Source organism: Zeus faber (genome assembly GCF_960531495.2).
Source record: "Zeus faber genome assembly, chromosome: 18".
Taxonomy (NCBI): domain Eukaryota; kingdom Metazoa; phylum Chordata; class Actinopteri; order Zeiformes; family Zeidae; genus Zeus; species Zeus faber.
This window is the reverse complement of record NC_137210.1, coordinates 8,881,673-8,896,408: the sequence shown is the minus strand read 5'-3', so window position 1 is coordinate 8,896,408 and position 14,736 is coordinate 8,881,673. Positions and strand designations below refer to the sequence as shown.

The 14,736-nt window shown below is 46.3% G+C and overlaps 1 protein-coding gene across 2 annotated transcripts in view; it reads left to right on the top strand.

The window, feature by feature from the left end:
- sema5ba (sema domain, seven thrombospondin repeats (type 1 and type 1-like), transmembrane domain (TM) and short cytoplasmic domain, (semaphorin) 5Ba) overlaps positions 1–14,736 on the top strand; it is a 121,570-nt gene that overhangs the window by 72,920 nt on the left and 33,914 nt on the right. For both annotated transcript variants that reach the window (XM_080019817.1, XM_080019818.1), the window contains exons 6-9: positions 4,337–4,399; positions 4,949–5,047; positions 5,543–5,756; positions 13,007–13,292. In XM_080019817.1, the coding sequence (XP_079875943.1) occupies positions 4,337–4,399; positions 4,949–5,047; positions 5,543–5,756; positions 13,007–13,292 (662 nt within the window). The remainder of the gene's footprint in view (positions 1–4,336; positions 4,400–4,948; positions 5,048–5,542; positions 5,757–13,006; positions 13,293–14,736) is intronic.

Here is a 14,736-nt window from a genome sequence, read left to right as displayed (position 1 = left end):
TTATTCTTATTGTGTGTAAAGAAGTGATGAAATTGGGCGGAACAGGGTTTTGGGATTACATTTGGAGGGGGGGGTCGAGGAAAGGATGGCAGGAAACGACAAAACCGCTTATCGGCCAAGGATGGAAATAAACTCTGAAATGTATCTACGGCCGCAAACACAAATAAAAGTGGAAAAAAAAACAAAAAAAAAAAAAACAGGTTGCGAAGCCTTTGGGCCCCATCCAGAGTGAAATATGAGTTGCAACCTGCTGTCAGGGAACAGCCAGAGCCACTTTACTTTCATTATCTGACAGTTGGGCTGGGGCTCCGAGTGACACCCGAAGCATTTTGGTTTTGTTTTTCCTCCCAGCACGCGTGATTTATTATTTCGCTCCCTCCACTTTAAGTGCTTTCTCTCCAGCCTGAAACCTACAATTTGCTGTACCTGTAGTCTAAGAGCATGTCATAATTTGGTAAAAAAGAAAAAACAAGATTGTCATTAATTATCCCCTGTGTACCTTAATTGTGCTGCTGGTCATCTCACGTCGTTCCTGGAAATGGACGTTTGTCACTGAAAACAAAACAGCATAGACAACAACAAATAAAACAGCTATTATTAACTACTCCATCACTGTCCCTCAAACACTTTTCCTCCGTCCATTTCCATCCACGCGGCAAAAGCTGTGTGAGATCCATGCGTGAGGTCCATGGTGTTTGTATTCTGCAGGGTCTGTGTGTGTGTGTGTGTGTGTGTGTGTGTGTGTGTGTGTGTGTGTGTTCTTGTGTGCATGCGTGCGTGCGTCCGTGGGGGAGCACTAGTGTGTGTGCATGTGAGAGTGGCTTTGTTCCGAGGTGATGTGTGGAAGGAGAGATAGACACAGAAAGGGAGGGGGGAGACGGGGTGGGGGTGGCTGTTGTGAAGGTCGGGGGGTTAAGCGGACGGGATCCTTGGAGACGGGGGCCTACCGAAAAGATGGTAATGACCAAAGCCATGATTCATCGCAAAGGCATCCATCACGCTGTGTGTGTGTGTGTGTGTGTGTGTGTGTGTGTGTGTGTGTGTGTGTGTGTGTGTGTGTGTGTGTGTGTGTGTGTGTGTTCGTGTGTGTGTGTTCGTGTGTGTGTGTGTGTGTGTGTGTGTGTGTGTGTGTGTGTGTGTGTGTGTGTTTAGAATGACGTCACCTCATCATTCCCAGCTCGAGCCAGGCTGTCAGGGCCTGACAGGCTGGGTCTGTGGCAAAATGGTGTTTTCATTTGAGCAGGCAGTGTGATGGACAGCTTTTGGTGGTGCTAGGGAAGGGATTTGGCGTTTTGGTGTTTGGTAGGAATATCGGGGCATGGCACACCCAGGGAACAGCTTATCTTTGCTTTAAACACAGTTCAAGACAACCGCTCTTTAAAACCTCCTCACCCTCACCCCTCCATCCTTCCCTCTCGCTTTCACTCTCAGTCTCTCTGACGCACTTCCATTTCGACACAAATCCCACAGCCCCTCTCTCCTGCTCTGATGCAGGTTAATTGAAGGTAGCCTCATTTGGGGAGCCTGGGAGAGCTCTGGATGTGTACCAGAGCCCACTCACACTGCAGCCTCCAGGAGATGAACATGGTTTTATAGCAATGATGAATCGATCTCTACTTCTATTCTATCAGTCCAGTGCTCAGGTCTAGCTGCCTTGTTTCCATATCGTCCATATTTTTACATACTTTATACCCCAAATGTGTCCTCTGCATTGAGTGTGTCCTTAGAATTAGCATCCAGGGGACCGAGGTCAAGATCTGTCACAGGAGTGTGTAATGTATTTGAGATGCATGTCTTTTGGAGCGAACCCACATGAATAGGGAAAATGTGACGCAACTAAGTCCACACTGTAAGGTCCTAACTAGGTCCGAAACTAGGACCTTCTTGCTATTGGGCAACATATAGTACCACTAGTAAAATATCCATGCATTGGGATTTGTTGGAGCGTGATGTTACAAAGAGTTGGAGAGGCCATCTTCCCCAGTAATTCCAAATCTATACTGTGGGTATTATGACCAGCAATAGGAAAGTACAACCCCAAATTATTCTGAGCTGAACCAAATTAACATTGTGAGCCTATTACACACATCATATAAGTCAAGAAAATAGATTTAATCCCAAGACAAATAATTTAAAATTCATTCATTTTAAGCATTTCGAAAGAGAAGCCTAATGCCTAAATGAGAAACTGTGACTGGGTCCTTTTACAATACAATGTGACTTTTGCCTGTGAGCGCCATTTATAACTTACAATACATTACAGACATATCTAAAACAGCAGCTTCAAGGGGCCGCCTTACTTTTTTTACTCCAGAATGGGTTAGAGTTAATGAGGTTCGAATATTTTGTTTCCATTTAAGTTGAATGTGCTTATTCACTACCCTATACTATCTAAGAAAATTTAATTAACTTATAAAGGGTATTTTTCTCTTATTGAGGCTTTGGGCTGTGCTTCTTTTTTTTCTTTTTTTTTTTACTTTTTATCTCCCTCGATCCACTGAGCTTTAATTAAAACAAAACTAGGATCAAGAACACTTCTGCCGTATCACTGGAGGACAAATTTGCCTCCAACTCAACGATAACCAACCAAGTAGAAACCGTCCAAGATTGCTAATCCCGCTGAGAATATGTGTAACATCAGACGGCATAGCGAGCCGGGGTTTTGTTTTCCCGCGTGAAATGTTCTGTTTTATTTGATTACTGCATCTAAATTCTTTCATTCACCACCGACCCCCCCCGGGTGCGGAACATCAACCAGAATCTATGTAGCGGCGCCTCCCGGCCCCTGCAGGTGGCGCGGGGTCGGACCCGGTCCAACAGAGGAGAGGGAGACCCAGAACCAGGGGCTGGGAGCTTTGCTGGCCGCCGCGGGTCCGCCCAGCAGTCAGCGGAGAAAGCTGGCACCGGAGAAAGTCGCGCTCGTCCTCCAGCTCGGCTCCTTCCATTGTCCCTGTTCAGGCGCCACTTGTGGAAGACGCTACCCACACATATGGGTTCAGGGAGGGAGAGGGAGACTTTGGGGCAGTGAGGTGCCGAGGTGCCGTGGTTTTTATTAATAGAGTCAACAAGGCTCACTGGCCAAACGTGAACATAAACACAATTCTTGTTATTATTATTATTATTATTGACGGGCATGAGGGTCCGTCTCACGATCTGGTCCGCAGGGTCCTCACTGGGGATCGCGTGATTGGACTGACCCGGTACAGCTGTGCCGACGCAGGGCGAAGCCAGCGCTGTCACCTGCAGACCGTGCCTTAACCACGCCCCCTCGTCTGCCACAATCTACTCACCGGTTTGGCGTTCAGACCACTATACGAGGGAAAGAGCGGCGATCAGCTGAAATGTTGTGGGAGGTGTCGTGACGTTATTTTGGGCGAACCAAAGCGGTCTCTCAGCTCATAGACAGAGATCAGAGGAGAGGGAGGAGGGGTGAGTGAGGCGAGAGAGAGAGAGAGAGAGAGAGAGAGAGAGAGAGAGAGAGAGAGGGAGGGACACTCTGGACCCATCCAGCCCTCAGCAAGCCAAGCCAATCTGAGCCAAATTATGTGCCACTTCGAGCCGCTCCCTCGTTTTTTTTTTATTACTCAGCAGGTCAGAGATTTTTAGTCAGAAAGACTTCACCCAAAGTGATGCCCACAAGAGAAAGAGAAAGAGAGGTGGAGAGATGGAGGGAAAGAGAACATGGGGGACATCTATCGAAACCTCTCAACAGTTGCCAGTGTATCAATGGTAGCCAGGCAGCATGCACATTGTGTGTGTGTGTGTGCGTGCGTTCGTGTGTTGCAGCATAGTCCACCAGTGCCGCTGCCTGCATCCATAATTAACTCCAAGATGCGGCGATGTAGAGCAGTATAATTGGCCAGTAGGTGGGAGGGGGTTGCGGGGGTGGCTGCTGACAACTTCCAGCCAGAGAGAGAGAGAGAGAGAGAGAGAGATGGGCGAGAGAAACTAACAGATGAAGAGGAGCCATTTACATGCTAATGCATCCTCGACCCTTCAACTGTGTAGTTGAGTACCTTGCAACCTTCCCCCTTCCATCAACCTTCTTCAACACACATGCACATGGACACACACATACACACACGCATGCAGCCATACAACCACTCACCCATCATCCCAAAGCCGTTGGCCACCGTCTCGGTCGCCATGTTTACACGATAAACAAACAGCAATGGGGTGAGCCGCTCTTTTATGCGTCTTTTTGTGTGTGGCCACAATATTAGCAACAGTCAACTGTTGCGTAACCGTTTTCATGGAAGCAATTGGCTGCCTTTGGGCCTCTTTGTCACCTTTTGCTTGTTTTCTGTTTCGTTGTTTTTTTCCTCTTGTTTCCTAGGCGACGGAGTGGGCACCGGACGAGGAAACCCGGAGGTCCTGTCAGAGCAAAGGAAAGACAGAGGTAACCTCCGTCCTGCCCCCCGTTACTGCACCACATGTCAATACAGGAGGAGGCTGCTGTCCTCTGACTGGTGGAGGGGGAGAGAGGGGGGGGGAGGCCAGTGGAAAACTCATTTTTACAGAACCCTTCAAAACATATTCTTTATTATGAAAGGGAAGGAAAAAAGCATTACAAAGGCAGGTTGTGGCCATCGCTGCTGCTGCAGATAAAAGCATTCCTATTTCTTATTTCTTCCGAGTATTGATTGCCATGTCATCTTTATCTCCAAAAGGGCCTATGAATAACTGTACAGGCACAATATCTGGTAGAAAAAAAATATTTTTAGGAAACCTGTATGTCATTAGTAACCAAAACCGTTTCCTCTCACATAACTAAGGGCCTAAAGGCCCATAACATCAATTGAAAACATTGATTCGCTTAGAACCGGCCTTAATATTTCGGTATAGACTCAGGGGAGAGAGAAGGAGAGAGAGATAGAGAGGTGGAGGCACTTTGATTTGCTTTTCTAGGTTTTTATTTCTTACCCCTCCCCTCTACCGCTCCCTATAGGCGGAATGCCAGAACTACATCAGAGTCCTGCTGGTCAACAAAACGGAGGTCATGACCTGTGGCACCAACGCCTTCCAGCCACTCTGCATCACCCGAGAGGTAAGCCATTATTATGTGTTTTCTTTTTGCGTATAAGTGTGGGATTGAATTATATTGCCCTCCCTCACTATATTCAAGTGTTCTTGTTAATTGTTTCCTGCACCTGCATTCATGCAATGTGTGCAGACATTGCTAAACGTAACGGCGAGTCCATTTACATTTAGTCCAGTGTGGGTGATGGAGGTGTTTGTGTAATTCCTGTGCTTTGCAACATCAAACAGATAATTATGCAGTCTCTAAACCTCATGAGGCAGGGGAAAGAGAGAGCGAGAGACTGAAGAGTGCACTTCTCTCTCTCTCTCTCTCTCTCTCTCTCTCTCTCTCTCTCTCTCTCTCTCTCCCTTTAAAATTCAACAAGGGGCTATCTATCTATTTGTGTTTCTAATCCTTACTCCCTTCTCCATCTGTCCCTCCCCTCTGCGTCCCACCTGGTTCTCCATGGATTTCCGTTGGCCTGTGGGGTCTACCGGATCTCCACTGCCACACCAATCCCAGGTGGGCAACATGAGCAGCGCGCTGGAGCGGGTGAACGGCGTGGCGCGCTGCCCGTACGACCCACGGCACAACTCCACTGCCGTGGTGACAGAGAGCGGTGAACTGTATGCCGCCACCGTCATCGACTTCTCCGGCCGCGACCCCGTCATCTACCGCAGCCTTGGGGGGATGCCGCCGCTCCGCACTGCCCAATACAACTCAAAGTGGCTCAATGGTATTTTCTCACGCACTTTCTTGTCTGGGTCATTCTAATGAGACGTAATTTGCGGAGCTAGTTCTGTCAGACAACTCGACGGCGCCACATGCTTCACACCCTTATGGGCCAGCCAATTTAAGGAGCCTGCCCTACCTTGCTTTGCTGCCTGTTTGCTTAATGTGCATCCACATGTTGGGCTCTACTCTTCTATCCCATGGGGGGATTCGAACTCATCACTCCAATATTTCAAGCTCATTAAGAATGCCTATGGGTGCTGTGCACCTCACCAGGAGTGATGAGCAGTAGAGCCCAGACGCTAACCGCAAACAATGTAAAATAACTAAAGATAATTTAAAAGTAAATCTCAGAGTTGTCTGTCACAACTGTCCCTCGCACTTAAAAAAGACAATCCCCGAAGTACAGGGGATTAGAGTTGAGTAAGTGCAAGTTACGAACACAGAGAGCCTGTGCTTGTTTGAATTTCCCCTCAGTGCCCTGCCTGCGTGCCATCACTTTCTATCGAGCGTGAGAAATCTAATGTTAATAGGATTAGTAATATGATCGAGGCCGGACTCTCAATGGATTCCTGAGTAATCCACATGGGTCCACAAGTTTTGTCGGCTAATCACCCGAGAAGCCCTCGTCGTTAAGTCGAAGGGGGTTTTGCCTCGGAAGGTACGGCGCTTTCGGATCCCGAGCATCAGGTTTGCATTTTCACGGCAACAGTCAGTTAGCGGGTGTTTCCTCCAAGGGGGTACAAACGGGCGTCCAGTGCCAAAGCCGCATAAGTGGGAACACATACGCGGTTGGGATCCCAGCCAGGTGTCGTCGCACGGGTAAAGGTGTCAATAATCTCTGTGGCGCTGACGCTACAGACCCCCTCAGAACTAAGCCATGGAAGATACGGAGCATCAAAAAGTCCTGCACAGAGGAGTATGGATTATAGGAAGAGAAAGTAATGATGGCGTGCAGGTGGTGTCTGTGTGTGTGTGTGGGTAAGGGGGGCTGCTGTGTTTTTAGGCATTCAAAAAGAATGTGTTTTGCAAGATGGCAGGAGGATGAGGAAGATGAGGAGGTGGAGGAAGATGGCCGAACGAGCAGATAGACTGGAAAGTCAGCGAGCGATGTAATTACTCCTCCCCACACAGAGAGGGTGAAATTACAACACCCAGCATGCCTCGCTCCATGTGGCGCTGCGGTGCGTGCATACCTCCGTGTGTGTGTGAGGGAAAGAGAGAGAGAGGGAGAGAGATAGGGGGGGAGTTGGTATGTGGGAGGGAGATAGAGAGGCAGAGTAGATAGTGTCATCAGAATAATTACAGCTGGTTGCAGACACGGTAACTCATCCGTACACACACACACGCACACACGCGCACACACACATACACGCACACATAAACACACACACACACAGATCAACTCTCACTCAGCCTTCCTTTTGCTTCTCGTCCGGGTCCAGTAGGGTTATGGAGCCTCCCCCGATAGATTCAAGGTGTGAATGAAAATCTCATTTCCACTGCTAAGCCTCCCAGTTCAGAGACGGTGGCGGCGGAAGGGATGGATGGAGGGGTGGAGGGATAGAGGGAGGGAGAGAGAAAAAGATAGGGGGTCCTGGATCTAATCAATCTGCTTGCTTATTTGATTGGCAGCCCTCCAAGTGCTGACATTCTGTTATATATATATATCTATGAGAGATACAGCCGACTGGCTGTGGAATAATATATAATATAATATAGTATAATATAAAATAATATTATATTATATAGGCCGTCTTATACACCGCGTTCCAAATTATTATGCAAATGATCTCTGATATTCCTAAATAGTTAATGCAAATGACAGTCAGTATAATTTTCAAGTCATCAACCGTTAGGGTATAATTTGAATGTTATTGAACAAACCTCACAATGATAACAGTATTTTTTTCAAAAATAAAAAACTCAAAATGCACTGTTCCAAATTATTATGCACAACAGGGTTTCAAAACATTTAAAGGTTGTAAAGAACTGAAGAAAAGAAGAAAATGGTCATTTGTTGAATGTACAGCTTTAGGAGTTCATATTTACTGAAATCAAAAGCTATTTCAATCAAAAACATCTTAACAGGCCAAGTTACATGTTAACATAGGACCCGTCTTTGATATCACCTTCACAATTCTTGCCTCCATTGAACTTGGGAGTTTTTGGAGAGTTTCTGCTTGAATTTCTTTGCAGGATGTCAGAATAGCCTCCCAGAGCTGCTGTTTTGATGCAAACTGCCTCCCACCCTCATAGATCTTTTGCTTGAGGATGCTCCAAAGGTTCTCAATAGGGTGGAGGTCAGGGGAGGATGGGGGCCACACCATGAGTTTCTCTCCTTTTATGCCCATTGCAGCCAAGGACACAGAGGTGTTCTTTGCAGCATGAGATGGTGCATTGTCATGCATGAAGATGATTTTGCTACGTAAGGCACGGTTCTTCCTTTTGTACCATGGAAGAAAGTGGTAAGTCAGAAACTATATACTTTGCCGAGGTCATTTTCACACCTTCAGGGACCTAAAGGGGCCTACCAGCTCTCCCCATGATTCCGGCCCAAAACATGACTCCGCCACCTCCTTGACGTTGCAGCCTTGTTGTGACATGGGGGCCATCCACCAACCATCCACTGCTCCATCCATCTGGACCACCCAGGGTTGCATGGCACTCATCAGTAAACAAGACTGTTTGAAAATGAGTCTTCATGTATTTCTGGGCCACTGCAACCGTTTCTGCTTGTGAGCATTGCTTAGGGGGGGCCCAATAGTAGGTTTATGCACAACTGCAAGCCTCTGGAGGATCCTACACCTTGAGGTTCTTTAACTCCAGAGGCACCAGCAGCTTCAAATACCTGTTTGCTGCTTTGTAACAGCATTTTAGCAGCTGCTCTTAAATCTGATGAATTTGTCTGACAGAAACCTTCCTCATTATGCCTTCATCTGCATAAACCCGTCAGTGCTCTGAATCAGCCACAAATCTCCTCACAGTACGATGATCACGCTTAAGTTTTCGTGAAATATCTAATGTTTTCATACCTTGTCCAAGGCATTGCACTATTTGAGGCTTTTCCCAGCAGAGAGATCCTTTTTCTTTCCCATATTGCTTGAAACCTGTGGCCTGCTTAATAATGTGGAACGTCCTTGTTAAGTAGTTTTCCTTGAATTGGGCTCACCTGGCAAACCAATTATCACAGGTGTCTGAGATTGATTTCAGTGATCCAAAGAGCCCTGAGACACAATCATCCATACCATCCATGAGTTTAATTGAAAAACAAAAAATTTAATATTTATGACACTTAAATCCAATTTGCATGATAATTTGTAACGTTTGACATTGCATATATTGGTATTAATAGTACCAATAGATTGTTTATTAAATATTATTCAGTTTATTAAATAAGGTGTTAAGTATGGCCTATAAGCCTTACTGTAACAATAATTTTACCCCACTGCCTCTCCTTCCTTCCTTTCTTTTGTGTGGTAAATACAACAAAAATACTATCAGATGAAGAAAAAAACACACGCCCACACAAATATCAAATATTTTTCCACAGAAACATTCTCGCCCCAATCTTGTCGTTGTCCCAGGGCATGGCCCAGGGTATCTGATAACAGCCCCAGCAGCCTGTGAGCAGCTCCGCCGGATTGTGCAACCTGTTTACCGCCCTGTGGGGCGCTGCTACAACACTATTGAGTCAGCCCCGCGCCCACGTAGCCTCCGGAATATTGTGCAAAAAGCGTTTTGCACCACCTACCCTTTGTGTGGACGTGCATGCACGTACAGCGCGCACAGGTGCAGGGCTGTCTATGCACACACGTCGACACAGGCACAAATGGATATACACGTTAAAATGCTACACACACAAACACACTCTATTAGTTCCTTTGCATGTTTCTTAACAATAAGTACATCTGGAGGGTGTTTTCCTCTTTTTTTCAAATTAGATTAGTTCTGTCAGACAACTTGACAGTGCCACACTCTTCCACCCCCTTATGGGCCGGCCTTGTTGACTCTCCTTGATTCTACTCTCTTTTGGTACCAGGTACTTTGTTTTCCGCTGCAGATGGTATCCATAGTGACGCCGCATGAAACTGCCATGACGTCATCTTCGCAACACACACAGAAACAATGGGGGATATCGAAGGGATGGTGTTCTTCACGCTTTTATTTTTTGTGGTTTTGCGAGTTGCTATTTAATCAAATGGTCCAATGAATGAAATGAATTGCGGCCGCTGTAGTAACTATTTACAAATGGTGGGTTCGTGCAGGATGTCCCGTGTCGTGCATTGATGACACAGTGAAGCAATGACGATTCTCTGTGACCAATCAGTAGTCTGCAGGACACATTGGATACAAAAAAAGTACTAGGTACTATCCACAACCTTTGCCCGAAGGAAAACCAAAATAGTGGAGTCGATGTGAAATGCTATCATGCGGCGGAATAGCCCCATATTTGAGCATCCAATCACTCACGCTTTGCTACCTGCTTTGCTTGCTGGTTTGCTGTGCCCCCTCCACCTCCCGTGCATCCGCCTGTTGCGCTCTACGTTTCCAATAGGGGGATTCGAGCTCATCCCTCCCACATTGCTACCTCAGGCCTATGTTTTCTGTGCACCTCACCACCTAAATAAAGATAATTTAAAATTAAATCTAAGACTTGACTGTCAGAATTTATTTTTAGTAATTATCAATTACCCAGCACGGTCAGACCGCCAACAGCCCCCCCGCCGCTCTCGCTCCCATAGCAATTAGCCCTCCACATTGGCAGATTCATTACCGGCATTCTGACAAGTCCTTTCTTCTGATCGTAACTAATGAGTGATCGCCTCGAGGTATCAACTGTACGGGTCACGCTCGGAAATGCACAACGGCCGTTAACGCCCCAGACTGCAACGCTACTCTTCTCACTTCCCTGTAGATCGTTGGACGTGCCTATATGTCATCCAAACCTTGGCTATAACGCCAGCTCTGGAAGGCTATTAGTATTCCAATCTGAATCCATTATAGAAGTACAACTTTTTCACACCTTTTTTTGACCCGACATTTCTGTCGTACACAGTTCCATCAACATGAGCAGTGTTCCGAAAAAGGAAAAGAGCCTCGGTATTGTACCACAGAACGGAGGGTGAGGGGACTCGGAATTACCTCGACCTGCGTGTAACAACCCTCCAAATAATCTAATCACCAGTTGTAGTTTTATTCTTTTTTTAGATTGTGTTTTCAGAAGGTGAATTGGTTATTCTCCACTCAACGGTGACTTCATCGGTGTGGCCAATCTGGCCGCAAGTTGTCTTTTTTTTTTATCACAGCTCTGGGATTTAATTACATTGCTGGAGAAATAGACGTGGCTCGAAATCTGTCTTTTTAATTATATTTCTCTGGAAACATCCTCGCTCGGGCCCGAGGCGCTGACCGCCAAGGCTGCGGCAGGTCAAGTGCAATGGAATATAATGTATCTCGTCTGTGTGTTCGTGCGTGTGTTTTTCTGTCTTTTTTTGGGGGGGGGCGTGTTTATGATGTGAAGGGGTCCATATATCCATTCTATTAATTTGTTTGCGGTCATCATCCGTGAAAATGGTGATGGAGAGTGCGTTGGGATCCTTGAGTGCGTTACATCACTTTATAAAAGAATGAAAAAGCTCTTTATCCCGCTGGGAAATTGAAGCCACAGCGGGAGCTGTGCTGCTACCGCCACACACACAGACACACAGGCACGCACGCACACACACACACATACACACACACACACACACAGAGTAATGCCTCCACTGCGACTAACATCCAGCAGCAGGGAGAGAGAGCGCGAGAGAGAGAGGCGGGGTTAAAAAACTGGACCCAAATAATAAAAGTCGACATCAGAACGGATTACCTTCATCTCAGAGTGGAACTTTTCTTGATGTCTGCTACGGCAGATATTGCTAGAGAGCTTAGGGGTGTTGGAGAGCGCAACATACTGCTGTTGCCACACGGCATTAGCAGGAGTGGGAGTGGGATCCCTTTTCCTGAGAGAGATGAATAAAATAATGAAACATCACCTGCCCTCATCTAAAGCGCCCTCTGTGGACCTGGTTATTAACTCCTCCAAGTTTGTGAAGTTCACACCCCCCCTCGTATTTGCTGCAATAATTGAGGGTTCACTTCTGTGTTTATGCTATTATCTGCTCTACCTAATGCCGGAAATTATGCAGGAGACCCCATCATTCTGCAAAATACACACAAAGTTATTGTTTATTGATTGGCCAAAAAGTCTCATTCAGCAACAACTCTGATGAGCCACGGAGTTACTCGAAAAACCCAAAATGAATCTGAATGAATAAATCTCAAATGTGTTGTGTGGGTTATGTGTTGTGTGGGTTCTGGCCCCCAACTCTGTTGGGTGCCAGATTAAAGAGAAAAATGTTTCACAAAATTCAACAAGCAATTATCATCAAAAAAATGCCAAACCACCGTCTTGTTCATCAAATCAAGATTCGTAATTGACACCTAGGGCGAGTGTTTTTTTATATCGTTCGAAAGCTCTTGATCAGCTCTGTCAAGTGGTCAAAGGACAAGTTTACCATTGCTTTTATTTTTTAATGAAGGCGTAAGGGAAAAAAAATTAAAATGGAGTTTGCTCTGAGATTGGTGCAGTTAATTAATAGTTTTCTATGCAATTATCTTTCAAAATTAGAGTCCACTGAAGCCAAACTAAACCTGTGTAAAAGTAGACGTGGTTCATATATGCTGCTGTTAATGAAATAATGACATCAACATCCATCAAAAGTTTGTTTCTGCGCTCCACTAAAATTCTGAAATTGCTCCTTACGCCCCTTCTCAAGCCCTCAAAATCATCTTTATCACTTAACAATAAAAGCTTCCAATGAACCATTACATTTCTAGATAATATTTTCTCAGGTTTTATATTCTCCAATGCACACTGCTGCTTCTACAGCCACACAGTACTTTAAGCCTTTATTTCTTTATCTCTGCTATAAGCCTATAAGCATCATCCCAGGGGCAGAAAATGCAGGTGTCACAGCAGCAAAAACAATGCAAAAAACTGATGCTAACTACAGTCCATCACTCGCTTTTCAAAGAGCCTGGAATGCATTAATTCGTGAGCCGCATTTGGCCTGTGTCATTTGAACACAAATAACCAGCGATATAGAAGATACAGTGATATAATATATATTATATCGCGAATCCCCCCCAAAAAAATAATTTAAAGAGCTACACTCTTGACCCTCTTCTCCTCTCCCCTCCCCTCCCCCGCAGAGCCCCACTTCATCTCGGCGTATGACATCGGCCTGTTCACCTTCTTCTTCCTGCGAGAGAACGCGGTGGAGAACGACTGCGGCAAGACGGTGTACTCGCGGGTGGCGCGTGTCTGCAAGAACGACATGGGCGGCCGCTTCCTGCTGGAGGACACGTGGACCACCTTCATGAAGGCGCGGCTCAACTGCTCGCGCTCGGGCGAGATCCCCTTCTACTACGACGAGCTGCAGAGCACTTTCTACCTGCCCGAGCAGGACCTCATCTACGGCATCTTCACCACCAACGTGTGAGTGTTAGGGAGGGGGGGTGGGGGGTATACGCAACTGTTGTGGCCATTTTCTCATAAGTCATTCACTAGCGGTTGGGAGTCGGGATTTCGAAAAGTAAAGCAATTCTCACACACACACACACACACAGTCACATTCCCAAACACACAACTGTCACAGCAGAAGAATTGCCTCTTCACCTGTCAGCCACCAACTCTCTGAGAGAGAGAGAGAGAGAGGGAGAGAGAGAGAGAGAGAGAGAGAGAGAGAAGCAGAATGTTCAGCTCAGAGCTTGCTGCTCTGCGACTAATGACTCAACCCCTCGGCCACACTGCTTATATACTGACACACACATACACACACACACACACACATCCCGCTACATGGCTCCAGGTTGGGACGGGATTGTGGTTTGTCACACAGCTCATTAGAGAGAGGAGAGACAGGGAAAACATGTGCAAATTCAGTGTGTGTGTGTGTGTGTCAAAGTCATAAGCCAACGGCAGATGCCTAAACAATGACGAAAAGTGGAAAGTGATAATGAAGAGGAGAGCGATTGAGACGGTAAAGCGGTGGAAACTTGGACTGGAAGTCACTGGAGTGGTTAATGTGTGATCACCAGGTTATCCGGCAAGTTTTTAGGGTTAAATAAATGTGTCAAAAATATGAAAAGTGAAATAATGGTCAATCACTATTGGTCACTACATGTTTCTTTCTGTACCATTTTCACCTTTTTCGCCATTTGCATGTTGGACAATAACATCAAGTATTCAAAAAATGAGGGCACTCACTCCCTAATGCAGACACAAAGTAAATTTGGGAACACTTTTTAAGTGGGGAAAAACAGGCAATTTGGAACAGCTGCAGTGTAGGGCTTCATGTTCGATCCTAACGATCCTTTTTGTTTTGGTCTTTTTGTAGCTATAGGAGACAATTGTTCATCTGTTTGTTCATCTGTGTTAAGGTTATACGTTAATTCGCTTCAATGTTGAGTGGTCTACACGTCTACACCTGAAATGGTGTGTGTTTGGAGCACGCTGCCGTGTGTGTGAGTGGGTGCACGTTGTAAGACAAACAACAAACATGAAAGTGAAACGGTGATGGTGGCAATGTTGCGTGTTGCTTGTGTGTGTGCGTGCGTGCGTGTGTGTGTGTGTGTGTGTGTGTGTGTGTGTGTGTGCAATCGCTCAGTCGTGGTGTTTGGTATGCAGATGTATTCCGGGGGACGTCGAGGGAGACGTTGGATGCTGCCTCTCACCTTCTGCTCCCTCACCTGCTAAGCTGCTGCCACCCGACACCGCCTGGCTGTTTGCTGTCAAGCTGGAGCCAACTGGAGACACTGAGAGAGTGGGGTGTGTCTGTGTGTGGGGGGCGCAGAGAAATGACAGAACAGCGAAAAGAGAGCGAAGGGAGGATGCACACGGAACACGGAAAACAGAGGTTACAGTATGAGGAAAGGTTGCA